General features: G+C 44.6%; 10 protein-coding genes across 10 annotated transcripts; 9 read left to right on the top strand and 1 right to left on the bottom strand.

Annotated features, from left to right (window-relative positions):
* Positions 1-849: 849 nt before the first annotated feature.
* DFL_008069 (uncharacterized protein) lies at positions 850-2,167 on the top strand (the record flags this gene model as incomplete). The annotated part of the gene is made up of 5 exons (XM_067637749.1): positions 850-934; positions 1,008-1,040; positions 1,098-1,227; positions 1,296-1,474; positions 1,557-2,167. The coding sequence occupies 5 exons, from the start codon at positions 850-852 to the stop codon at positions 2,165-2,167; spliced, it is 1,038 nt and encodes a 345-aa protein (XP_067485707.1).
* A 2,816-nt stretch (positions 2,168-4,983) lies between these two features.
* Positions 4,984-5,557, top strand: DFL_008068 (uncharacterized protein; the record flags this gene model as incomplete). Its single annotated transcript, XM_067637748.1, has 4 exons — positions 4,984-5,032; positions 5,150-5,228; positions 5,348-5,373; positions 5,451-5,557. The coding sequence occupies 4 exons, from the start codon at positions 4,984-4,986 to the stop codon at positions 5,555-5,557; spliced, it is 261 nt and encodes an 86-aa protein (XP_067485706.1).
* A 1,416-nt stretch (positions 5,558-6,973) lies between these two features.
* DFL_008067 (uncharacterized protein) lies at positions 6,974-8,720 on the top strand (the record flags this gene model as incomplete). The annotated part of the gene is made up of 6 exons (XM_067637747.1): positions 6,974-7,061; positions 7,128-7,196; positions 7,253-7,522; positions 7,584-7,685; positions 7,756-7,930; positions 7,994-8,720. The coding sequence occupies 6 exons, from the start codon at positions 6,974-6,976 to the stop codon at positions 8,718-8,720; spliced, it is 1,431 nt and encodes a 476-aa protein (XP_067485705.1).
* Positions 8,721-9,367: 647 nt separating this feature from the next.
* On the top strand, positions 9,368-10,498 carry DFL_008066 (uncharacterized protein; the record flags this gene model as incomplete). Its single annotated transcript, XM_067637746.1, has 1 exon — positions 9,368-10,498. One exon carries the CDS (start codon positions 9,368-9,370, stop codon positions 10,496-10,498), a length of 1,131 nt encoding a protein of 376 aa, XP_067485704.1.
* Positions 10,499-13,094: 2,596 nt separating this feature from the next.
* DFL_008065 (uncharacterized protein) lies at positions 13,095-14,669 on the top strand (the record flags this gene model as incomplete). The annotated part of the gene is made up of 3 exons (XM_067637745.1): positions 13,095-13,481; positions 13,535-13,915; positions 13,971-14,669. The coding sequence occupies 3 exons, from the start codon at positions 13,095-13,097 to the stop codon at positions 14,667-14,669; spliced, it is 1,467 nt and encodes a 488-aa protein (XP_067485703.1).
* A 1,051-nt stretch (positions 14,670-15,720) lies between these two features.
* DFL_008064 (uncharacterized protein) lies at positions 15,721-17,132 on the top strand (the record flags this gene model as incomplete). The annotated part of the gene is made up of 5 exons (XM_067637744.1): positions 15,721-15,835; positions 15,930-16,003; positions 16,062-16,361; positions 16,426-16,552; positions 16,609-17,132. 5 exons carry the CDS (start codon positions 15,721-15,723, stop codon positions 17,130-17,132), a joined length of 1,140 nt encoding a protein of 379 aa, XP_067485702.1.
* A 1,369-nt stretch (positions 17,133-18,501) lies between these two features.
* On the top strand, positions 18,502-18,993 carry DFL_008063 (uncharacterized protein; the record flags this gene model as incomplete). The annotated part of the gene is made up of 1 exon (XM_067637743.1): positions 18,502-18,993. The coding sequence occupies one exon, from the start codon at positions 18,502-18,504 to the stop codon at positions 18,991-18,993; it is 492 nt and encodes a 163-aa protein (XP_067485701.1).
* A 424-nt stretch (positions 18,994-19,417) lies between these two features.
* Positions 19,418-20,185, bottom strand: DFL_008062 (uncharacterized protein; the record flags this gene model as incomplete). Its single annotated transcript, XM_067637742.1, has 1 exon — positions 19,418-20,185. The coding sequence occupies one exon, from the start codon at positions 20,183-20,185 to the stop codon at positions 19,418-19,420; it is 768 nt and encodes a 255-aa protein (XP_067485700.1).
* Positions 20,186-22,948: 2,763 nt separating this feature from the next.
* DFL_008061 (uncharacterized protein) lies at positions 22,949-23,851 on the top strand (the record flags this gene model as incomplete). The annotated part of the gene is made up of 1 exon (XM_067637741.1): positions 22,949-23,851. One exon carries the CDS (start codon positions 22,949-22,951, stop codon positions 23,849-23,851), a length of 903 nt encoding a protein of 300 aa, XP_067485699.1.
* A 98-nt stretch (positions 23,852-23,949) lies between these two features.
* DFL_008060 (uncharacterized protein) lies at positions 23,950-24,484 on the top strand (the record flags this gene model as incomplete). The annotated part of the gene is made up of 2 exons (XM_067637740.1): positions 23,950-24,310; positions 24,366-24,484. The coding sequence occupies 2 exons, from the start codon at positions 23,950-23,952 to the stop codon at positions 24,482-24,484; spliced, it is 480 nt and encodes a 159-aa protein (XP_067485698.1).
* Between the last annotated feature and the right edge of the window lie 1,162 nt (positions 24,485-25,646).

The following is a 25,646-nucleotide window of genomic DNA, read 5'->3' as shown; positions in this document are numbered from 1 at the left end:
CGCGCCGTTGGAGCACTCATAGCAATCTTAGCCACGGATCTATAGATCTCTCGATATATGCTAACAAATTTTTAAATTTGATCCTTAGAGAAGCGACTGTATCAATACGCCTTTTTCTCATCAATTTATCGGTGGATCTCTCTTAAATTGTTGAAATAGGCTGATAAGATTGCGATAGATTGTATATCACCCAGAACGGGATTGTTCTTGAATTCCTCATCTGGAATCTCAGGTACTTAAAATACTCTAGTAAAATAGAGTTATAATTATTTTCCACGAGGTCCTGTAGCATTCGAGCCATGCCGCCTAAATAGGCTCAACTTTGCTCGACTCGTTGGCTAATCGGAATCCCTGCGAACAGGCTATATTTCAGCCGGGCAAATGGAAAGCCAGGCTCAATCTATGCTGTAGAATTTAAAAAACGTGAAAACGCCACGCGAAAGTCTGGAGTCGTTTCCTAACATCCGGAATATCGACAATCGAAGTTCGGGGTTGTCCCGGCATACCTGGTGATACTGACGGGAATATCCCTCTTTCTTTTAATGTAACATAATATATATCCCGGAGTGCCATGCTTTTAGATACCGTTTGTATACTTTGTCTTCAGGAGATCTTACGGAATTTTATCGCTTCCAAAGCCGAAGCTTTTCTAAGGATATCAGTATCCAAGATCCGACAAGCTGTTATTTTAGACAAGTATTGACTGAGACCTTGCACCTCCCGAGGAGTATAAATGTGTGATTGAAGAACCATGAAGAGGGTCCTAGCTCTAGCGTATTTTGTCCAGGATTCCACAATACAGGATCATTTCGAAATCTGCTACTGTCATTTTAGAAAAAAATCGAAACTATGAAGTTAAAGTTAATTCCTAGCTTTAGTATCTTCCTTCTGACATTAGACGGCGTTACAGCACAAGGCGGTGCATGGTCTCAGTGTAAGCCTTCTAAGCACACTTCGATTTATAAAAGTTACTATGTTCTAAAACCCTGTCAATTGGAACACCATAGGTGGAGGCATTGGTTGGACTGGGATCACTAATTGTATATCGGGATATACCTGCACGGTTTTAAACCCTTATTACTCTCAATGTCTTCCAGGGAGCAGCTCTAGTACGACTACGACCACGATTACTACCACTACTCATATCTCAACTACTTTATCTACGACCACACAAACATCGTCACCAACGACATCCCCAACCAGTGGGCTCAAATATTGGTTTAGCTTGTAAGTAAATTGACATAAATCTAGACTTAGAGTATTCAAAATGGGCATACAATTGACAGACGCAATAGTGGCGACTCGTACACAGCTACGGGATTCTCTGCCACCGGAAATCAACCTTCTACACAAAATCCTCTCGGAAATCCAACTTACCCTGGCCAGACTACATCGAATGGCCCTAATTGGATCGATGTCATCACTGTTAAATATAACAAATCGCAAACATTTACTTATAATTTTGCCGTATCAGGTTCGTTCATCAAAAATTTCTTCCTTTTATAATGGTGTATTAGACTTCTTTTGGCTAAGACGACATCAATCAAAAATCGCAGGGGCAACCATCGATAACGCACTCGTCAATTCGTTGAACGTTCCGTCAATGACCGATCAAGTCAATACATGGATGACACGATATTCTACCAAGCCAGCAACAGCACCATGGCAATCTGACAATACCATGTTTTCTGCCTTCATTGGTATCAATGATATCGGTAACTCCTATTCGAGAAGCGATATCAACACTTTCATCGACACCCTTCTTACCGCAGAGTTCAGACTATTGGACAAGATCTATACTAACGGCGGGCGAAACTTCCTCTTTCACAATATCCCGCCTATGGAACGTTCTCCACTGATTTCTAGTCAGTCAAGCTGGGCGACCCAAGAAAAGGCTGTTATTACCACTTGGAACTCGAAACTTCAAACTTATATTTCGAATTTCAAGAGTTCTCACTCCGGTGTGAACACGTTTTTCGTTGATGCTAATGCACAATTCACCATGGTTTTGAATAATCCGACTGCGTATGGGTTGAGCTCGGATACGAAGAGTACTGGGAACAACCAACAGCTATTTTGGGCGGACGTTTACCATCCAAACACTGTGATGCACGATGTACTTGGGAAGGAAGTTGCAAGAGTAGCTCAAGTAGGTGGATTCTGGTAGATCTTACTACAGTTAACATCTGTACTTTAAATAGTAGCTCGTATCCAAGAAAATTCACTTCGGAAATTTGCCTTGCAAGTTTCGTATCAACACTCGATCTCAGAGATATTCATAACCCTGAGAAATACTGGGTTCGAGGCGAAGACGGCCCCCAAACCACCACAATAATAATTATTTTCCCCTAGCGGATAACTGTTTCTAGTCGGCGCATTTCATGAGACAGAAGTTGAAGGTAACTCTGCACGATCGAAGTGATATGAACCACAATTTTCACATCCCTCTTCTGTGTAAATTCTTTCGAGACTATATTAAATGCGGGGAAAAAACCAAATTAATGGAGAAGAGATCGATATGCATATAAGAAGACACGCGAATAATTTGGCCAAATACGTACCTCGCCCTGATCTCTGATCCAGAGACCCCAGCCGTATAATCGGCTTCATTTTCTCAAGGATGAATCGCGCTTCGAGAGTAGGGTGTAGATCTGTGTGAGAATCAGCAGGTAATCCTAACGCCCTTACAGCAAGAAGGAGGAAAGAAAGTAAATGAAGAGGGAGGATGTTAGAGGCAAAGATCTTCATATTGGTGATGAGCAACGAAGGAGGTGGTTGAAGTATAATAGAAATTTTGGTTTTTTTGTGGGCGGCTTGTCTCGTACCCATACCAGTAGGCGACAGATTCTATTTTAGACTCTTATTTTGACCTACGGGCTCCAAATGAAGAATATTGCTCCGATTTATATTTGTCTCAATGAAGGTCCATGTGACCCGATAACCCATGTGCGTGTGTAATGATGTCCCTCTCCTTCGCTTTGTCTGTAGTCTCGGGACCTACTCTATCCTTTAGACTGTAAGGAGTAGGAAAACTCAAGTTCAGCCTGAGAGTTAGAATTCGACCTCTACTCATATTTGAAGTGGGCCTTCAAATCGTAAATAGTACTGTAGTTAGTCAACCAAGCAAAAGCTCCGACTTAAGATGAGAAATCCTTCTATGTACACACAAAGCAGACTGAGCCCTAAATATTTCACCTGTGTTATATTGACCGATTAATCGATTAATAATAGTTAGCTATCGCACGCCCTCGAGACCACACTTCTATGCTCTATAACTATTAACAGTCTCGTGAACACAAGAGTACTCAGGTAGTCTTGGGACCCTTCTTGTTTTGTTGGCCAGACGAAAGAGTTGTGGGGGCCTAATGGCTCCGTGATTGTTTTCTGAAGTTATTGGAATAGAGAGTTTCCTTATTGGGATCAAGAATTGGAGAAGTGAAATGTAAATTTGGATTGATTGATTGATTGATTGGATGCTAGTCTACACGAAAATAGGTGGTTCTTAAATAGACACGATACAGGATGAGGGAAAGAATGTGAAGGGCGGGCATTCATGTTGTGTTGGAGTCACGTGACTGCGGTGAAGCCCTAACTGCCTTCAGGCTGCAACAAGAGTCATTTCACTTTTGCGTTGCGTCCTAAAATCCAACATCTGTGCGCCATAACTTGAGGCTCATTATACATCCTGGTGTACGTACCACCCGAGGTTCTTCTTGGGCTTAGATTCTACTATCTAATTCATAGTAAAAACTACTTTTCCTCCATTCAAAGTTCGACTATAGCTCTGACGAGAGACCAGCTCTAACATGGCCGGCACCGCCACGATACATTATCTCTCCATCAACAAACGGGATGTATACAAGAAGCAAGGCTGAGTCACGCCTAGATGCCTATAGACTCAGATCTACACCGTACCTTTCGGGCAGTACATCAACCACAGTTTCTAGCAGCAGCTGGTTGGTGTGAACGTCAAAATATGCTGAAGATTGTGAGCAGTAGTGAGGCGTTGCAGATCAGTAGATCAGATATATAGGTAATTACTTGAGACTTAATGGATTTCCTAACGACAGGAGAGAAACCTTCTTTCTTCTCTCCATCATTCACGCAGGACATGTCTCGTTATCCAAGATTGAGTAGAAACCTAGAATATAGGAAGCCCTAGACATACGTTTCGTCAACGACAATTTCAAATCTATACCTAGCCCTACCTTCAAAACCAATCCACATATACGAGATAATGTGGGAAGACGACGACGACGGCTGGGACGAGACAAGCCAGCAGACGCCAAATCACCTCTTTCATTCACCAATATCTTGCCTCAAAGTCTTTGTCCTCTATTCACGCTACCTGGCGAGATCCGCGATTTGATCCGGGAGTACGCCCTTGCTCCATATAATGACCTGGCTCGACCGTATCCAGTCGCAAGCAGATACCGTCGGCTAGACTACTGGGCTGAGCAAAAGTCCGATGTTGCTCTCCTTCACACTTGTAAAGGTATATACACCGAGGCATGGCACTTTCTCTAGGTAACATCGGAGATATGCTTCTTTCTCGGAGGCTGGGGCGATCGCCCTCCAAACACTGCCAACACACTCTATCAACAGGAGAAGTTATTAAAGGCAATTCACAAGATGCATGAGAATATAACAATAAGGCATATTAAAATATTTGCAAGGCTATCTTATATAGAAAATAGTGCTTTTTTGCATGTTTTGGATACAAAATACGCTGAGCCGAAGACTGTAACAATCACAATTCGTCATACGGGATTTATTAGTTAGAGAAGAGATAGGGAGTTGCGTGTTACCGGGGATTGGGTGCGGAAACGTCGATTTCCGAATACCGTGGAAGCGATAATTATAAGAGTAGAATTTGAGAGTCTGGAAAGGAAAAGGGACAGGTTGATGAGATTGCAGAGCAGGTGGTGGGGAAATGGGAATTTGAGAGAAAAGATGGAAAGAAGTTCTCAGCGACAGCTCACAATGCAAAAGATAGAGGCTATGTGGTGGGCCGGAGAGAATAATTTAGATGGTATGAGATGGATTCGAGATATTTGAGAGCATGGAAAGATGTGGTATTTCGTCAAGGCAGTTGTCTGGAAGATCAAGAGAGATGACGACTGAAGATAGGAGGTGTTTGAGAAGCCAGTGTTTGAGGATGATATGATGGACGACACTAACGACGAGATTGATGTTACATTATCGGCGACGGAGGCTCCCAATGCAACGTCCGTGTCTATGGACCAAACTAATACGGTGCTAGAGCTAGACATGATGCAGATATCATTCGCAATAAAGTCTCTACAATTAGCCAACGGTCGCTAGGGAAATGACGACGATATCTCAGGAGAGGTATTGAGAGATATGATGTCGGTATGGAAGCAAAAACATCCAAATTGGTTTCGCGGTCTCAATCACGGCACTGATTCAGACCATGGTGCTATATATAGTTATACGAATTGGCCCGATCTCGACGTTTTGGAATATTTTGTTCCTGACGAATGGTGGGAAGGAGTCGGGCAACAGGACGATGAAGTTACGCCTCTATGGAAGATAAAAGAGTCAGAACTTCCAGACCTAGCAGAGGAGCCTTGGCCGCTCCACAGAGTGGGGCGGAATAGGAAGGTTCCTAAGCTTGATTGGTGAGTTGTTGCACTAGACGTACATTACACGCACCGACCACCCGAATTATTCAACTGTACATAGTATTTTACTATGGATTGGGCTCGTACCTGCTCCACGAAGTGGTCACTGAATTCATATAATTTAATATTTTCAAATCTACCAAGAAATTGTATGATTTATCGATATCTCATCACATAGACAAGGAATCAAGTCTTCCAAGGTAATATGTTCCAGTCTTGGGAAGACAAAGGTCGTTTCCATAAATCCATATTCTTGGCCTAAGGATCTGCTACAAGGAATGGCTCCGACGCCTATTTTCGACGGACCAAGGCATGCCTAATTTGAAGTAGCCTTTACACCAAATTTGAACCTACCCCAATTTTATATATGCATATTTGCATCTATAGAGAAGGCCGTTTATCTGGAGTCGAGGCTAGCCGTTCACAAACGGAAACCCGGTCAGTGTTGCATGTTGTAAATTGGGACAGCAAAAACGGGCTCGCCTGTTCGGCAGCATCGGTCCCACCCCAGACCAAGATCCTGGGCCAAAACACACGCAAACGGGCCGGTGTTCCTGCTTTAGCTTCGGCACAACCCTGAATGCCCCAGTTGGGACGTTTCATGGCCACCATTCGGCCAGTGCATATATCTGCTACGTTCTCAAAAGTTTAAGATCAGTCCGCGTATAATCTTGTTCTAATGCATTGTGGCGCGCATCAAATTATATTAAGGCATAACCAGCCATATCTGCTCATATATGTCTAGCCTAGAAGTTCGAACCGACGGATTATCTGCCTCCGTGGCTCTAAGATTCTATCCAAGCTTTTTCCTGGCAAAATAATGCCGACAGATCCACCTGGATTGGATTCCTTCCATGCCCTATCGATATAGCCGGGTCTGCTAGCTCCATGATATTTCATCTTTTACCTTTCGGATCCACATTCTCCACAAAAGAGCCAAGGGAACACCCGACTAGCCATGCAGACGGACCCAGATGGCGACCAGACAGGGCGTACGATTCTATGCAGAAGATTGTTCCATTTTCGTCCGATGGTTTCAGCTATTCTATGAGACTCGGCAACCAACTGCTTCAAGTCCGTCGGTAATCATGATAGTCTGTGACTGACGGCTTTTGTACCTGATCCGTTCATATGCGGACCCAATCTGTCCGAATAACTTCGAAGTTAATTGGTTCAATTGGTTTACTTGACGTGCTCTAGTAATATACCCCATAATGAAGTCCAAGAATATATAAGGATCCCTTTCGGCCTTCAATCTCTTCCAGGTTTTTTTTCACCAACTTCATTGGATTAGTACCCGAGTTCGGTTGATAATCAAATTATTCAAGATGAAGGCAAAGATCTTGGCTGTCGGTTCTGCTCTTGCCGCTGGTGCGGCCGCCCAGCAAACTCTCTGGGGACAGTGCGGTGGTATTGGTATGTATATGTATCCTTGCATGTAAGGATGGCTTAAGAGGTTTTTTTACTAATGAAGATATATAGGCTGGACTGGGGATAGCCGCTGTGTCGCAGGTGCAGCCTGTACTAGCTATAATGCTTACTACTATCAGTGTAAGATATATCACGATGCATCTCGTGGATAGAGATATATACTAAATAGAAGTTAGGTATCCCCGGCGCTACTACTACTGCTGGTACCACCACCCGCACTACCACTGCGGCCACTACTACTCCAGTGACAACCATCCGAACAACTACCCCAGTCACCACTACCCCCACTACCACCGCTAGAACCACCACTTCTAGCACTACAACCACCAGGACCACCACTGCCAATGGATCCTGCTCGACCGACTTTGTGTCGACCTCTGGAAAGGAGTTCAGACTCGCTGGCAAGAAGTTCTACTTCGCTGGTAGCAATGCCTACTACATTCCCAGTAAGAACTTCTGGAATAGATGTATAATTGTGTAAAAGGGGTGCATACTGATAATGAAAAGTGTACGGGCCAAACGACTTCCTCGACATCGATACCTCTCTCGATGCATTCGCCGCCTCTGGCTTGAAGGTTCTCCGAACCTGGGGTTTCGCTGACTTTGCTGGTATGTTCTATTATTTTTCAGCCCCAAATTACAACATGAGGAGCCTCCAGTGTGCTAAATAACAAAACAGGCCCACAAGAAGACTATGTAACCGTCTTTCAGGACTGGAGTTCCGTTCCACCAACCATTCTCGAGACCGAAGAGCGTGGTCTCCCACGTCTTGACCGTGTCATCTCCGGAGCTGAGTCTAGGGGTATCAAGATTATCCTTCCATTCGTCAACAACTGGGCTGAATACGGTGGCATGTAAGTCTCCAACTTTAATTCATCACCTCAAGCAAATCTCTCAAAACTAAACTCCCACCTCAGCGACCTCTACGTTGAAAAGACCCTCGGCAGCAGCGGCAACCACGGCGACTTCTACACCAACACCGCCATCAAGAACATCTACAAGAACTACGTCAAGACCATTGTCAACCGTTATAAGAACAGTCCAGCAATCCTTGCATGGGAATTATCCAACGAAATCCGATGCGCCGGCCCTAGACTCGGCGCTGGATCTTGCACTCCAGCCGTCACAACCGCCTGGGCCAAGGAAATGTCTGAATACATCAAGTCCCTCGATCCCTGCCATTTAGTCGCCGTTGGTGACGAAGGTTTCATCAATACCCCCGGCAGTAGCGACTACGTCTACAACGGTGGCCCTGGTATCGATAACGAGGCTCTTACAGCTCTTGCTTCCATCGACTTCGGCACTTTCCATATGTATCCTATCCCATGGGGTAAGACTTGGGACTGGGGTAACCAATGGATTAAGGACCACGCTGCCATCGCTAATAAGCTTAATAAGCCGATGCTTTTCGAAGAATACGGTGTCACTCGTGACTCTGGTCTTCGTGATACTTATCACCAGCAATACCATGATACTGTCTTTGCGAATAACATTGCTGGTGATATGTTCTGGCAGTTTGGAACTACGGTGCCTAACTGGGGTAAGTCTTATGATGATGGGTATTCTATCTATCCAAGTGATACTACCCAGTGGCAGAAGTTTGTTGTCGATTGGTCTGCCAAGATGGCTACCAAGAATACTTAAATTGAAGGGATTAAATTGTCGGTAAGCGAGGATTTTGGAAAAGTAACTTTTTGGGGAGATTTTTCGATTCTTTTGTAAAGTTATTTTGGGGCTACTGGATAGGGAAAAGGGTTCTTGCAGGAGCGCTACTGTATATACGACATTTTTAAATAGTTCGAAGTCAGCGATTGCAAGGAAGAAATTGTAAACAATCTATTATTGTAGTTGCCTAAATATTTCCTGTTCTTAAGGAAAAATCTCTGGATCCATAAATTTTATGTCTCGGGGTTAGTACTTGGAGTGCATACGCACGCATATGCGGCTAACCCTGCTTTCGTCAATGCAAATGGCCAGAGCTCTACATGACATCACCCGCCTCCAAGCTCCCCGCCAGCCCGCGCCGACGGTAGCGAATCAGAGACTGGAATCACAGCATCACTCCGGAGATAAGATATAATATCGAAAGGACGATATTATACGCCACCAGCTCAAAATCTATAACATCCAAACTCCATCCCATCTTCAATTGCAAATTGCAATTCCAGCCATTCCCCGCAGCCACTCCATAATACCACAAATTCAACGCAAGCCTTCCTCTCACTTCACTCTCCTTCAATCCACAGGAGAGAACAGGGATAATATAAGATTCTCGACTAATTCAAGACAAAATGACACCCGAAACCCTCAAAATCGAACTAACAAACCACACCACCTCCCCCATCGTCTACGCCACAATCACTGGCCTAGCAATTGACCATTCCAACTCCTGGTTCCTCCTCCAATCCGACGGGAAAACCCCATACTACCCCTCCTCCCCCTCCCAAATCCTCCAACCCCCATCCGAAAACTATGCCATCCCACTCGGCGCCCCGGGGACATCAATTACCGTCACAATACCCCGTATTGCCGGTGGTAGAATATATTTGTCTATCGACAAACCCCTAGTATTTCTATTAAACCCCGGCCCGGCATTGGTGGAGCCGTCGGTTACAAATCCCACTGACAAGAATTATGAAACAAATTGGGGGTTTATGGAATTTACGTTTAATTCGGATCAACTTTATGCGAATATCAGTTATGTTGATTTCATTGCTTTTCCGATTGCGTTGACGCTTGTGACGTCTACGGGTGAGGAAAAGAAGGTGCTTGGGTTACCGAAGGATGGGTTGGAAGTTATTGCCCAAGGGCTTCGCGAACAAAGCGAGAATGATGGGCAAGGATGGAAGGATCTTATTGTTAATGATAAAGAAGGGAGATTATTAAGAGTGCTTAGCCCAAACCAGGGGATCGTTTTGAACCGATCACTGTTTAAAGGATACTTCGAACCGTACATCGATGAAGTCTGGAACCACTTCTCCTCTAGGGAACTAAAAATCGACACCCAATGCGCCTTCGGCATAATCACCGGCACCACTTGTCTCACTTCCCAAACCTTCACCTTCCAAAAAGAATCATTCACAAAACCCACAACAGCAGATATCTTCAACGCGTCCTCGGGTCCCTTCCAAACCGGTCCTTCACCTCTACGGAACGCAATAATCCCACGTTTAAACGCAGAGTTTAATAGAACGGTACTACTAAATTGTGATTGTGAGATTCCGGCGAAGGATAGAGGGGGGTTTTATACGAGGGGGGTTACGAATCATTATGCCAGATTAGTGCATGAGGTTAATGTTGATGGGAAGGGGTATGCGCATCCTTATGATGATGTGGCGGCTAGTGGGGGTGGGGACCACAGTGGGTTCGTGAATGATGGGGGGCCGAGGAAGTTGGTTGTTATTGTGGGGGGGGCAGAGTAGTTACGGGGTTCTACATGGTGCTATAGAGATGGATATTGGGCTAGGTGGGCTAAATGTGGGGTTATATTCTGGGGTAGATGAAATTTCGAAAATGGTGGTCGGTTGGTTCATCGATGAATAGGTAGATAGAGCTATAGATGTACGCCAGACCAAGACGTACATATGGTCTAACTTGAACATAACATCCTCAGGGCTCAAATCCTTCAAACCATCTCGGCAGGGTCGATCGACTTCAATGGCCTCATCTTTTGGACAAATTCGAAAGTCAGTTGATCAAGACATTCTTAGCCAATTATCGTTTCAAAAGACGAAAGGGCAGAATCTAAGACCAAAAAAAAGGTCCGACGATATTGCCGTCAACCGGTGTTACAAGACCAGTTACATATGCAGATCTCACGAATTTTTAAGCTAGCATTGGGTATATGCATATAATTATGCAATCAATTTCTTATGTCGAAAGACTCCAAAGACCGTGCGTTCAAATAAAATCAAGATCAAGATATCGTCACGAACTCTCGGTAAGCCTGTGCCGAAACGACGCTAAAAACAACTATGGTTGTTGGTACTTGCACCCAATAGCTCGATCTAATTGACCCCATAGTATAGGAATTTTTGTCTTTGTTGAGGGCTTTTCTCCTATATCGCAAACAGAGACAGAAAAATGCGGAGAACACCCATGAGAAATAATCAATTGATGGGAAACAACGTTAAACCCCACAATTGCGCACATGGACTATCAATATTCCCACCCTCCGCGGGCGAGATCCGCCGTCAGTGCTGCATACCGAAAATATTATCACAAATCCCGATATTTTCAGTCGTTGGAAATAAAAACCTTAAGCTAACTATCGTGCGGAATATCCAGGGACTAGTTAGAGCATGAGTAAGCAGCTTGCGTACGGATGTACCACGACCCGTTAAGTTTAATTGATTTTTCTGTATCATTTTCACCCGTTTATGCATTCACGTGCCTCCTAAAAAATCCCACAAAAAATTCAAAATCGGGTTCGAATTCGGTTAGAAATGAACATTGGTTGTGGTGGAGGGAGGTTGTGGTACTCCGTAGTCAACGTTTCGTTTCGTTTCGGCTTCTTCTATCGGCATTCCAAACCCTTGCCCTGGACTTTTCGTATTCCAATGGGATTTCAAGACTAGTATCACCAAGATCTCCACAATCATACATGCATGAAGTACAGTAGTCTGGTGGCAGTACAGCAAAGAAAGAAAGTTTGAAAAGGGTTTAGAGAAGAACGCATTGACCTAACCTTACCATATCGCTGGGTCTGGCCCCCACGAGTTTTTCGACGTCAAGGTTTTTGTATGTTGGGCAGCTGAGTGCCGGATTTATGAGCCGATGCTAACAATTCGCTATGGGATTGTGACCGACATGCCGACTCCGTTGCGCAGTGCCGTGCGGTTGAAATTATAAACGATATTGAATGACACTATAAACGGGAGAGTCATAATCATGATCATACGAAAATGCTGTTTTTTCGGTGGTGTTTTGAATGCCTGCTAACATGCTGCATGCTGGTGGTTCAGGCCTTTAAGGTTAATAACCGATATTAATATATTCGCGCGATAGAACGGAAATAAAAAAGCAGCGTCAGGTGTATGCAGGCATTGACTAACCATGGCGCTATCGCTGGCCCGTGATCATTATTATAGTAGCAGAGGGTTTGGATATATGCCGTAGTTTATTACCGTCTGTCCTCTCTTTTTCTCTGGGCTGTTAACTTGTGAGAGAGGGTACCCTGGTTTGTGGAATGCATTATGACAGCTGTGGGTGATATCTGCATACGAATGCAGGGTGTTAATATGAATGTTTGATATTGGATTTTTTTTTTAGATATCTATGGATTTCGATGGGGTTCCCCTCCTGAGCTCTCCTCTCACTGATTTTTATATTGATGATGATGATGGAATTGAGATCCGGCCTTTGAAGAAATTTTCGTGAACGCTTTTATTTGAGTCGTGCGAGATTTCGGTGAGGTTATGTGATTTGCGGGGTCTGGGGAAATTGGTTTAGGTCGGGTTCAACCGTGGGGAGAACCGGTTGGGTCAGGATCAACCTCGACCACAATGACGAGCTAGAACTTCTTTGGACCACTGGTCTTCTTTCGGAATATGATGTTAACAGTTGTACGATGATATCAGAAAAATCAACTTTTCTTTTTTCTTTTGCTTCCTTTTTCTTTGGAAGATGGATATGTATAATCGCTGGCATGTCGTGAACTGTCATAAACCGAAGCGAAGGCTTAAACGGATGACCCGGTTCCTTTCATCTCCACTGGACCACCGTATAAGTTTTAACTAGTTTCTTTCTAACTTCGTTTGCCGAAAAGCAATGCCGGTGATTTAAACGACCTGTTGGAATTGGCATATCATTGTTACGACGGTACTTATCTGCGGAGTCGTCCAGTCTAGCTTCTAGAAAGGGGGTACACGGAACGTTATATAAGAAGAACTAAGAATTAGTTTAGTCCAAAAAAAAGATCCCCAAACGAAGATCGAAGACATCATACTATAAAATAGACAGTCGAGTTTCAACGAACTAACCGTCGACTGTCACTGACCGCCTGTAAATGGTCCAAAGATGCCGCTCCGAAGCACAACAACACACCCAAGATCCAACAAACCCAACTCCGCCCCCATCATCTCTCCTCCCTCACAAAACCCCATCCACCTCACCTCATTTAAATCCCCTATTCCCCTGAAAATCTTAATAATCGGCGCGGGTATAGCCGGTCTCTCCGCCTCCATCGGACTCTCTCTAACCGGTCACTCCGTCACAATCTACGAATCCGTTTCCTCCATAAAAGAAGTCGGAGCGGGCATCCAAATCGCTCCAAATGCTTCAAGAATATTAGAGAGGTTTGGAGTGTTGGAGGAGGTTGTTAGGGATGGGATTTCGTTGGAGAGGAATAGTCTTAGACGGTGGGAGGATGATGGGGAGATTGGATGGGTTGGGTTGATGCCTGGTGTAAGCATTTATATTAGATCATGGTTGAGGATGGGATATTGATGGGATTATAGGTTGGGAAGAAGTATAATGCACCATTACTAGTAATCCACCGCGCAGACCTCCAACGAATACTCTTGAGCAGAGCACAATCATTGGGTGTAAAAATATATACTTCATCGCCAATAACGACCATATCATCAGACTTCTCTCCTTCTATAAAACTGTCGAATGGAGAATGGATCCACGCAGACCTAATAATCGCAGCCGACGGCATCAAAAGCTTTATACGATCTGAAATCGCAAAGAAAAATGGAGTGAAAGATGGAACCGTTAGTACCGGCGACGCAGCGTATAGAGTCGTGATCAATGAAGAGAGGATGAGGGGTGATCCTAAATTTAGGGAGTTGGTGAAGGGGAAGACCGGGGTAAGGTGGATGGGGCCGGGGGGGCATGTAAGTTTCCTTTCTCGATATTCTACTCTATGGATATATACTAATGGGATTCTAGATAATGGCATACCCCCTCCGCTCGCACAAATTGTATAATATGGTGTTAATCCACCCCATCCGCCCGCACCAAGTTGACAACGAATCCTGGACATCACCGGGAACGAAGGCAGAAATGTTAAAGACCTATTCTGGATGGAACTCCACCGTCAAACAACTTTTATCATACGTTCCAGACGACGGAGAAGTAATGGAATGGACATTAAACTCCCACGCCCCCCTAAAATCATGGCATGAAGGTCGCTTCGTATTAATCGGCGACGCCTGCCACCCCATGCTCCCCTATGTCGCCCAAGGCGCCGCAAACGCCATCGAAGACGCCGGAGTCCTCACGATTGCTCTCAGTCTAATTCAATCAACTGAAAAAATTGAAGACGCATTGAAAGTTTATGAAGTGATAAGAAAGGAGAGGGGGGAGGCGATACAAGCGTCGGCGAGGGATACGCAGAGGATATTACATTTGAAGGATGGAAGGGAGCAGGAGGAACGGGATAGAAGGGTTTGGGAGAGTACGGTTGCGGCTAGGGGAGGGGAGAAGAAGGGGAATCCGGATTTGTGGGCGGATTTGAGATGGCAGGAGTTCATGTGGGGGGTTGATGTTATGAGGGAGGTGGTGGAGAGGTGGGGGGAACTTACTTCTTCTTCTTCTTCCTCTAATTCTTCTGTATCCGGGTCGCATATAAGGGTTCAGGCGACGTAGTTGATACCTATGCATTTGATGGTATATAAGATGGTCTTAGATTAATTAATATTTCTCCGAGGCGGGGTAGCTTGTTACAATTCCAAACCCCAGCTGCATTCTCTCATCAATTACCGTCAAGGCGTCTAATATGACTTCCTCGCATGATGATATGTATACGTGTATACGGCAGAAACCGGTAGATGTATACGCCGTCTACTCTAGATCTGACAAATATTTTAAACCCCTGTCATTGCCTGTCAAGATCAAGTCAACTCGACCCGACCGAAAAAATATTCAAGATCGTTAATTACTGATTCGCCTTACAGGGCAGCTCCTTTAATCGACCTAAACTATCCCCTTCCTGCTCGGACCCGCCAGTCGTCGGCGTCATCGCAGATACCAGCCTATCGTGGTGTAACAGTTAACTTTATTGAATTGGGGCTGAGCTAAAAAATAGTGCAGCTTGGTGCCCGTCGGCAAACCTACCGACGAATCCCAGCCCGATTACGTACCCTTCCAATTCTTTCTCGTGAAAACTGCCTTCTCGAATCTGAATGGCCAGCTTGAATTGTTGATGGCTTGGCTTCGAAGAGGTCCAAGGCTTGGAGCTGGGCTAAGAAAATGCTTGTTCTCTCTTGGACAGGGGCTTCTTTTCCTCCTCTTCATCATTCTTCACAGCTTTCATTCTCCGGATACATATAATAAATAGCGGAGAAGTAGAAGGTATTTACTCCTCTACGCTACCTACTCCTATATACTCTCCTTCTCCTTCTTTTCTCCGTCATAAAGTTGTGGTTTCTGGCACAGTCCGGTTACTTTCGTGGGCCTTCTTGATACATATAGACAGTCCAGAAGCTGCAGTGTTACGTCGTTAATGTTCAATTGCCACCAAACACCACCTTAACTCCCTCCTTCTTTCCAAATTAATCTCTGCGGCCGACATATAATTACACCTTCACCTCCATCACGACTCTCCATCAGCCATAATTCATCATCACCTTCAAACAGTACTCCAGTTAGAGCTGCAGCTATCTACTAAGAAAAATAAGAGGAGGAATAAGAGAAAGGAATGGGGTTGTTCTCGCGCTCTGACTCGCCCAAGGCCGAGAAGGTCAGGGCTCCTATCATCCCGGCCTATGAACCCTTCGACTGGAAGAAGTTCTTCACAAGAAAGCGATACATTCGTATGTCTTTGCCTTCCATTCTATCTCTTCTGTCATGGAAGAATGTATCGCATATGCAACACATTCTCATTTTGATTACTAACCTGATGTATAGCCTGGTGGATTCTCTTAATCGTCATTATTGTTATTACCGTCCTTATCAGTGTCTACCATGAACAAATCGTCAAAGTACTCCCATTTCATATCACTGGCCCCTTATGGAATATGTGCTAATAATATTGAATAGTGGCTAACCCCCGTCTCCCAAAAAATCCGTTCCCTCTCCTGGGGGTGGATAATCCCCATCGTAATCCTCTTCATCATCTCCTTCCCGCCCCTCTTCGGCCACGAAATAGTCGCCATCCTCTGCGGTATCGTCTACGGTCTCTGGATAGGTTTTGCAATCGTGGCAGCCGGAACATTTATCGGTGAGATTGGAACCTATTTTGCATTTAAGGGGGTTTTGAGGGGTAAGGCGGAGAAAGAGGAACGGAGGAATTTGAATTATGCTTGTTTGGCGACGGTGACGAGGGAGGGTGGTATAATCGTATGTATTTTTTCTCGATTTTAGTATGGGTTGGTGGTTTGGAGGTACTGATTTGGGATGGTAGTTTGTGTTCATCGCCCGTCTATCCGCCATTCCAGCACATTTAACAACTGCGGTATTCGCAACCTGTGGTATCAGCTTTTGGGTATTCTTCATCGCCACGCTTCTCAGTTTACCAAAACAGCTTGTTGGTACGTTCCCCTTCTCCTCACCCCACTCTAAAAATATACTGACAAAAAATTTACAGTGGTATATCTCGGCGTCATAATCAACAACCCCTCTGGCGGCCACCTAGTCTCAAACATAATCCTAGGCATAACCTTCGCCATCACCATCCTAGCCGCCGGCTATATCTACTGGCAAATGCGAAAAGTTCGACCACGATTAATCGCTGAACACGAAGCCATCAAAAACGGGCAAACCAGCTACGAAGGTGCCGACATCTCCGGCGGCATAGAACTAAACCCTAATGGTAGTATTAATAATGAAGATGAAGAAGCGGGAAGTCCGTTGATGTATCATGGACACCGAGGTAGACAGTATCAGGGGTTAAATCAGAATGTGGGGACGACGAAGGAAAGGTTTGAACCGTTGAGGGTACAGGGTGGGAGTGGGCCGGAGCCTTATAAGGGGTATGGGGAGGGGGGGTATGGGTATCAGGGACAGCAGCAGGGGTATTTGGGACCGTACAATGATGGCGAGGAGGGAAGGAGTGCTTCGAACTTGGAGTTGGCGGGGGGGAAACCGGTGACGGGAAGGGAGTTGGTGTAGAACTTTGATCACGATACGCGATTGTTTCTTTATGATGGGGGTAAAGGGTGTTATGGCGTTTTTTGGGGGGTTCATGTGAAGGTGCATGGTTATGATAATGTTGGTATTGTATGATAGGTTCCTTTATTTTGAAAAAGATAATGAAATTTCAATATATTTCATGAATTCGGACTATCTACTGCCAGGAAAGTAGTGTTCAATACCATATTAATGCCGCATCAATAAGCAGCCTCTTTCCGGCATAGTAGTATTTGAAAGGTCGGAGATATCCTATCAAGAATATCATAGTTCCGGAACCTGGCCTCGAGACTACTTTGATCCGAATCGAATTCGAATGAGATAGAACAGAATACAAGACATGATAAACTTACACATGACGTTTTAGCCAATACTAAATTTCCGTCACAACCAAGCCCAAATCTCACTGCCAAAAGTCTGGAGGTCTCAACAAGAGCGTCCAAAACGTCTGGATAGTTGCTAGTAACGAATACCCTAGATGTAACCTTTTCCAAGATGATCTTATCCTTCTTTGTACCTTCTTTGTTTCAAGACACTACCGTCTTGTGGCGGACATATGCTGACACTCCGGTTTTGAACGGAACAGTTTTATATTTTCAAAAGAACAGTCAACTGCCAGTCTGGGATGCTAGAAATGGTATCGTTCTCAGCGGGCCCTAGAGCTCCTAGCTGTGGCTGTGTATGCTCTTTTCGACTAAGATGTTCTAGAATGGTTTTTTCTCCGCAGACATGGCTAACCGTCGGATCCAACCGAGGTATAGTATGGTTCTAGAGGGGAAGCACCAAGCTTCCACCAAGATCTTGGCCGGTCCCTCCACTTGTGTCGTGTTAGGGAAAAAAAAGCTGAAACGACGTGCATGAAGTAGTTGGATCATTGTCGAACGGAATATTTCAGATCTGAAGCGGCGTCATTGTGCGTCTTTTAGTATACAATGCGGGCTATTATTTGGTATATATAGGAGGATTCAGACGGCTGTTATTGTTAATCTTCTTTTTTTTTAGATCATCAGTCAATATCTTCTCCATCACGATCTTTTTTCAAGAAAACTTATTTCTTTACCACCTGCCGTTGACAGTTTTGATTCAATTCAGTCGTTTACGATTTTTCTTGATATCTTATCCTTCCGTTCTCTTCTGCTATACGGTTTACATTTAATCGTCGGGACGATTTTGAAGATTTTCGAAAAACATTTCCATTCATTCAAGCAATCGATCAATCGACTTCATTCTCGAAATACATATCTTCGAACAAGCCAAATAAAAGCCAATAAACATCAATCAACCCTCCTTTCTCAAAACATCTATCCAAAAAAAAAAAAAAAAAACATCTAAACCAAACCGAAACCTCAAAATGAAATACCTCACCGCCATCGTCCTCTTCGCCGCTACCGTCCTCTCAACCCCACTTCCGACCCCTACCCTCCACCACAACCTCGCCCGTCAAGAAACCCCCACCCCAACATGTCCCTACTCCGTAACAGTCACCGCCACCCGCTCCTGCACGGCTCCCGCCTGCGAAGACCCCATGTTCTGCGCTGCAATGGTGAACCTCCAATCTTTCGAATGCGATTGCCTTACAAAGCCGCCCACAACTACGACGGTGACACCGAGGTGTGATAGTGATTGTGATTGTGCTATTCCTACTAGTTGGGTTGTGCCGAAGGGGTGTGATGTTGAGGCTGTGTTGAAGGGGGAGAAGGGGCCGGTTAAGGTTAATCCAGATAAGGAGGCTGAGGGGAAGAGTGAGGGAGAGGGGAAGGAGGGGGTTACGGAGGATGGGTTGGTGTTTGGGAAGGGGTCGGTAAAGGTTAATCCTAATAAGGATGTTGATAATTTGTTGTAGATGGGTTTCGTTTTAGATTGGGGATATAACGGTGGCGTTTTAGGTCAGTGGATTTGGGAAGCATGTAATTTCCACCCGGGTCTGGGTACAAGACAAATATAATTTATGAAAGGAATTTAATTCACTCTTTGATATTACTGGTCAATATTTTTACGTGCTGTGTGAGATTTGATGTGATTGTATAAGCTATAATGGAGATGGAAGTTTGGTTATAGTCTATATGTACAGAAACTAAAAGGCATATCGATATATTCAAGAATATCATGACATCCCAGAATCCTTCAAATGGAAAAAACAATAGCTCACTGTTCACCGATATTAACAAAAGAAACTCCAAGAAAAACTCCGAGTCGCTGAAGTACAAATAAACCAGCTAAATACCGATAAAAGAACCCATTTATACCATTACCCCACCTCCAACCTTCTATTGCTGCACCGTCTGGGCCTGCGGTTGATTAACACCAACATGATCACAACACCTCCCATGCTTCCTAACATGCTTCTCATGTCTCCCCACGCTCTTCTTCACCACCACTTCCGTCCACTTCTCTATCTTCTCAGCTCTCCTCTCCATTTTAATCTCGTACTTCATATCCTTCCCCTTCGCCAAGTAATCATTATACTTCTTCTCTGCCTTTAACAATTTCTTTGCCTTTTTATATTCCAATTTCCTCACGGTTGCGGGGTGTGAAGAGTGGAGTTTTATTTGTGTGTCAAAGTAGTGGGTTATGGAGGATAGGAGGTGGGAGAGGGAGTCGGAGGGGGGTGTAGAGGTTGTGGTTGTGGCCGGGGAGAGGGTTATTAATGGTGGTACTGTTGTTTGTGTGATTGTAGTTGGGGGTATAAACCGTGGAGCTGGATTCGAATCATCTAACCCGGTATTTGGATTATAATCCTCATTAACATGAGGTGGAACCTGTTCGTCGGTGCTTAAACGGTATAACTGACGTTTTTCGTCGATGATGTTAATATTTAGAGTAGTCGCTTCTTCATAAGCTGGCGGGTTTGGATCGATAAATTCGGGGGAGTTGTAGTGGGGTGGGATGTAGGTTATGCCTTGGGTCATTGGTTCTTGGAATGAGCGGGAGGGGGAGGAGGAGGAGGGGTGCCGGGATTGATTGTATTCTTGGAGAGTGTTGAGGAGGGCGGTGGCGAGGATTTGGCGTTGTTGGCGGCGGTGGTGGTTGCACATGCTTTTTATTAATTTATTTTTAATTTTTAATTTTATTGGATGGATTGCCGTGGAATGGATCTATAAATTGACGCTGATCGACGAGAAAGTGGTATTTATCAAAAACCGTGTTGTTTAGTGTGGTATTTTGGGAACTAAGAGCTGTGGGCAGATCTTGAAGATCACGAACTTCGAATCAGTCGGGGATCTATCTATTTATCATTTTTTCCCCCTTCCCTCGATATTCTGTACCTCAAAGCTCTAAACCGTTTTAAATCGTATGAGAAGCATACGTAATCTACACTATCCACACATGAAAGTAAAAAACGGCTTACGTTATGCCGACGCTGCCTTTTTTTTGGTTTCTTTCCATTCGTTTGGCCGACCGTGTACACATGAATTTCATGGGAGAAAAACGCCGTAAGAGGTGCCATGCAGTGTTGGATGACGAAGCCCTGCATTTTGGTGCCAATTGGAACAAGGGTTATCGGTGAAAATGTTGGCCGACGGGCGGTGTATTTGGTGTGGAGGGTTTTTGGGGTCGGTGTTTGCGAAGGGGATACGACCGGATTTGGTAGGGATCCGGGATTTGTTCGAAAGACGACAATCCAAGACGCTCGACGAAGTATCATTGATGTCAGGATATCGGATTGTATTTTCAGTTTGTGTGTATTATCTCTGTTTCTTCTTTGCGATTGTGTGAATTCAGAAAATTGGCGAGGCTAGTCAGTGAATTGCAATTGAGGTTGCTAGACAATTATGATTGTCTACGAGTTAATTCATAAAAAAATCCAGCCAACCTTGCAACTGCGGATATTTCCTCTCGAGCTCGTACTCCTGGTCGGGTCGCTTCATTTTTGGGAATATGGAGTATTCTAAGGTCCACTTACATACTTCGATCTCATAGACAACTTCTATGCCAGATCTCGGATCTACATAAGCTCTAAGCAGTTGGAATCTTATGCCAAGCTAAAGTCGAGGCCAAAGAAAATACCAGGACTTAGAATATCGCGCCTCCACTACGCAAAATACCACAATTAACACGGGGGCAAGTAGAATCTTTAAAAGCTCACTTGGCCACGATTACCATATATGATGCAGAGAGCGAACTAGAAGATAGATGTGAATGAATGCAACGAGATTGACATTGAAAAATTTAACAATATATAGACGTTACTTTGCGACCAGGAGACAAGACGTTACTCTCTACAAGCAGTAATTTTGTCTAACCGCTGAGACCGTATCAAGCTTTCCATACATCTCCGAACATAACGAAATCCTTAGGAATCAATCTTCAATCCATCTTGTTTCTAATAGGCGAAGCCGAATTCTGTGTTGTGCTCGGAAGCGAACGCCAAGATCTCGAATACCACACCCTCAACATGCAAATATCTCCTAGGATCTTCGAATCCCGAAACATGATTACCAAAATACCATCGGGCGATAATTTGATGAAGTTTCCGTGGCTTTTTTGGGGGGTTGGCTTTGAAGCATGTTACATTTTAAATATTGAATTCAAATGATTATCCTATTTTCCATTCATAAATAGGTCACCGAAATGATAGATGACCGCAGAGATATTTAATATAGCGTCTTGTTGAAATCAATCTTCAACATTCACAATAACTAAAGACAAGACTTTACGCCCTATGACCTATTTCTGATTATTGATCCTCCCGTGCATTTGACGGTTGTTTAAAGGGATCAAGGACGTCTCTTTAATCTTTTCAGTGGCCAGTTCTTGTCTCGAAATTAATCTTGCAACCATACTCAATCCACTTTCTCGAAACCCTTGATATTATTGTATACTTTTTGCCTTGATCAAATCTTAAATATAATCACCAGGGTTATGTTCTTGAACAAATGGCGGCTCGATTTCTATTGTTATTGGGACTTCCTCTGGCCCATGCCCAGAGCTCCACAGTGACAAGCTTTATGACAGTCACACAAATCGAGACATTAACCTTCACCCCAACCGTCACCATAAACAACCAGTGCAATGGAACCAGTAGCAGTATTTCTCTCCAATTTTGTACTAATATTTTGGCTACCTGGAGCCCCTTCGGCACTTCCTCAAACCCAACCACTTCAAGTTTAACCTCATCTTCAACCACAAGCCACAGTACCACGACTACAACTAACACAAGATCGTCATCGACTAGCACTATTCCAACCCAAGGAAATCTACACGTTTTAGTGCTACTGACACTGAGAGTTTTGATATCGCCTCATCTGGGGGAGCTATACTCTCTAATCCATCATCGGGTCTTACTGCGGCATTTATTCTAAATGCGGATGGCACGTTAACCTCGTACGGGTCCAACGTGAAAATTTTTGCCGACTTCTCAGACACAGTAACGCCCAAGCGCGACAAACACCGCCTATAGTCTTGGGTTTTGTCTTTCGCAAAGCAGTCTCCGTCGTCGAGACCGAGGTGGGGGTATCGACATTTCCCCTCGTGCTACTGACGCAGATGGCAAATCTTATGGACGGTTTTCTATTAATAGCAACTTACTGCAGCTTGTCAGCAATGGTTCTACCTACGGCTGGGTTAACTGAGTCTCTAACGATGTTGCAGTTTACGATACTGCTAGCGACAATGTTCCCGGTGGCTGCAGTGCCATCGACCTAACGGTATCTAGCGTCTCAACGGCGTCTTACTCGCAGTATTATTCTACTGGCCTTAAGAAAAAGAGCCAGATTAGTGGGGTAGCTACTTGTAGTACTTTGTTGGTTACCTCATCGTCAATCAGCACCACAAGTACCCTAACCGGGGGCGGAACCATGACCTCAGGGATGGATCTGATGCCGGATGTACCATCCGGCACTTTGACAAACACCGCTGCTAAGGCTGACTTTACCAGCACTACTGACCCCTTCCCCGTTTTCGCCATAGCCGCGTTCGACGAAGGTAGCATATATGTCAACGATGGTCTCCAGCTTGTTATGCGGAATAGAAATGGCACCGAATTCCATGGTTTCCAACTAACTTCAGATGATCGAATGGTTTTCTACGGCGGTAACTTTACCGTTTATGCGAATATATCCGCCAGGACTGTAGACTCGATTGATGAGCGCGCTATCTACTACGGGAACCGTATCACGCTCAAACAGAGTCTCGACGGCGCCTACCCGGCGGGTTCTACCATTGGGCCATTTATTACCGATCCCGATATTGGTCTACTTCTCTTGAATTGGTTTTTCCTAGTATGCGACGAAGATTCACATCTTGAGATCGCGCACTTGGACTGCCCCATCAAAGACGGTTGTACGGCCGTCAACCCCGCTTTGTTCTTGTTAGACGGTCTATCCAGGCAACAGGCTCTCTACAATGGCGCCATGCTCGCTCAAAGGGCGGTTCCGACTTTGACTTACATCGAGCCGAACGCCGCTACTGTTTTACTATACGAGACTAATGCAGTTACTGCTGTGAGGGATATCCTTCTAGGGGGAGGGCACTACGACTTTTGTTCTTCGGAACTCGGCCTTTACGCCACAAGTACTGTTACTGAAACTGAAGTTACTATAGTCTCTATAAAAACAACTGTCGTTACTGAAATCCTTTCAGTTGTAGACGATAGTGCAATTGTCCTTCAGCAAGTCACAACCGCCTCGACACGTCAATGTGCCATCACGAGGCCACGTCCCCCTTCAATGTATACTATACCATCACAAGCAGAAGTGTGATTTGAACTTCTTCAGCTACATGTACTACATCCTTCACCTCAGCCCGTACAACTACAACGACTGCATACACGTCTACTTCAGTGACGACGCTTAACACCATGGCTTACGCAACGAAGAGCCCGCCGATTACATCGGGAATCTTCACGACTTACACTAAAAGACGTCGTGATTCAGATGCACGTGGCATCACTCTTGCGGAGAGGATTCAAGATGCGGCTCTAGCCCCAACCTATATTCGATCCTACGATGGTAACATCGTTGCTTCAGCATGTAGTTTATACTTCCAAATTCTATACAATAACAGTGGAGTCTCGGCTACATCACTTACGTACATGGTAGACGAAACAAATCTCATAAATGGTACGGAGACTACTAATACCTCTACAAGTACGACTACCGCCAGCACATCGTACAATGTCCTTGCTACGGTGACAAGTTATTCCTACACCACCACTGATAGTATTTCGATATCCATAGCCGTAAACATGAATTATCTTATATATCTACGCTTCAGACACCCACGAGTATACAAATACTGCTAGTGAGGACTGGTACAGTGTCTACCACGATGTCAGCGGTGAGAATCCCCTCTTCTTTTTGAAGGAATATACCTATCTCAAAGACGGATACTAACAGAAGATATTGAAATAAGGATGGCACGACAGCACAAACCGTCTACGGCGCAGGCACCTCAACTGTCTGTCGCCCAATCCATAGGCCGACCAACAGCGTGATTGGCGGACAGGTGATACCTGGAGGGCGGGCTCCGATAAACAACTTCACTATTTCCAGGAATATATCCTACGATCTAAGTTTGTCTAAAGTATACAGATACCAGAACCGCGGCTACCTTGGATGGCGGGAAATGATCGCGGGGTTGACCTCAATTACCCACTTCAAGCTCGAGTCCAGGCTGATATGTACATGAACGAAACCGGGTGGGCTTGGTTCGGTTGGGATTTCTTCGCTTGCCCCGAACCACATATCGTCCCAGCGTGACCTACAAGTGGTCCAGCGATAAAAACAACCAACAATTCGCTTCTGACATTCCCACCACAGGCGAATATCACCAGAATTCAGAATTTAGTTTTTTCATCTCTGATCTTGGGCAAGAATCGTATAAATTATAAATGCCTACAATGTGCCCCTTCCTGTGGGTAAAGCTGCATCATTTGATCCGTCCCTAGATGGCGCTCTTCGCATGACGAGAGAGTTTACTGCAGTTGCGTGGGTACACGGTGTATATTTTAGGCTTAGTTGGAGGTCCAAGCATAATTACGCTAGGCCTGTGTTATCTCAGAGCCAGTATGCGATTAGCAATAATAGGTTATACCTCTATGGATCCAACATTTCGGATGATTCTACGCTCAAAGAAAAGCAGGGGTATCATGATTTTACCTAACTGAGCTATGATAGACACTGGTGTGAGCTATGCTTGTTTTTTTTAGATTAATTATAAACCGTCATAGGCGCTAGCTATAGGCTCGTACTGTATTAAATTAGGGTTATCTCAAAAATTGCAGTATTCGTGTGATTTAGTTTGTAGCTTCTGTGTATTTGTATCGGTATATTACTTTGAATTCACTTTTAGCTATAGTGAAAGAGGAATATATCTGCCAGATGTCAGAAGTCTGACTCGAGTCCGAGCTATGCCTTAAACCCTTCTTCGGTTTTACAAGTTACTGGCAAACCAGCTTCACCGATATCCCGACTTCGGAGCTTTAGGAATGTGAATGTGCAAAAATTCATCGTTAATGAGTATATATGTACGTATGTACTTACAAGTTGTAGGACA

The sequence above is a fragment of the Arthrobotrys flagrans genome (genome assembly GCF_004000055.1).
Source record: "Arthrobotrys flagrans strain CBS H-5679 chromosome Unknown unitig_1, whole genome shotgun sequence".
NCBI lineage: Eukaryota > Fungi > Ascomycota > Orbiliomycetes > Orbiliales > Orbiliaceae > Arthrobotrys > Arthrobotrys flagrans.
Note: the sequence above shows the minus strand (reverse complement) of the source record. Positions and strands in the feature narration are given on the sequence as shown.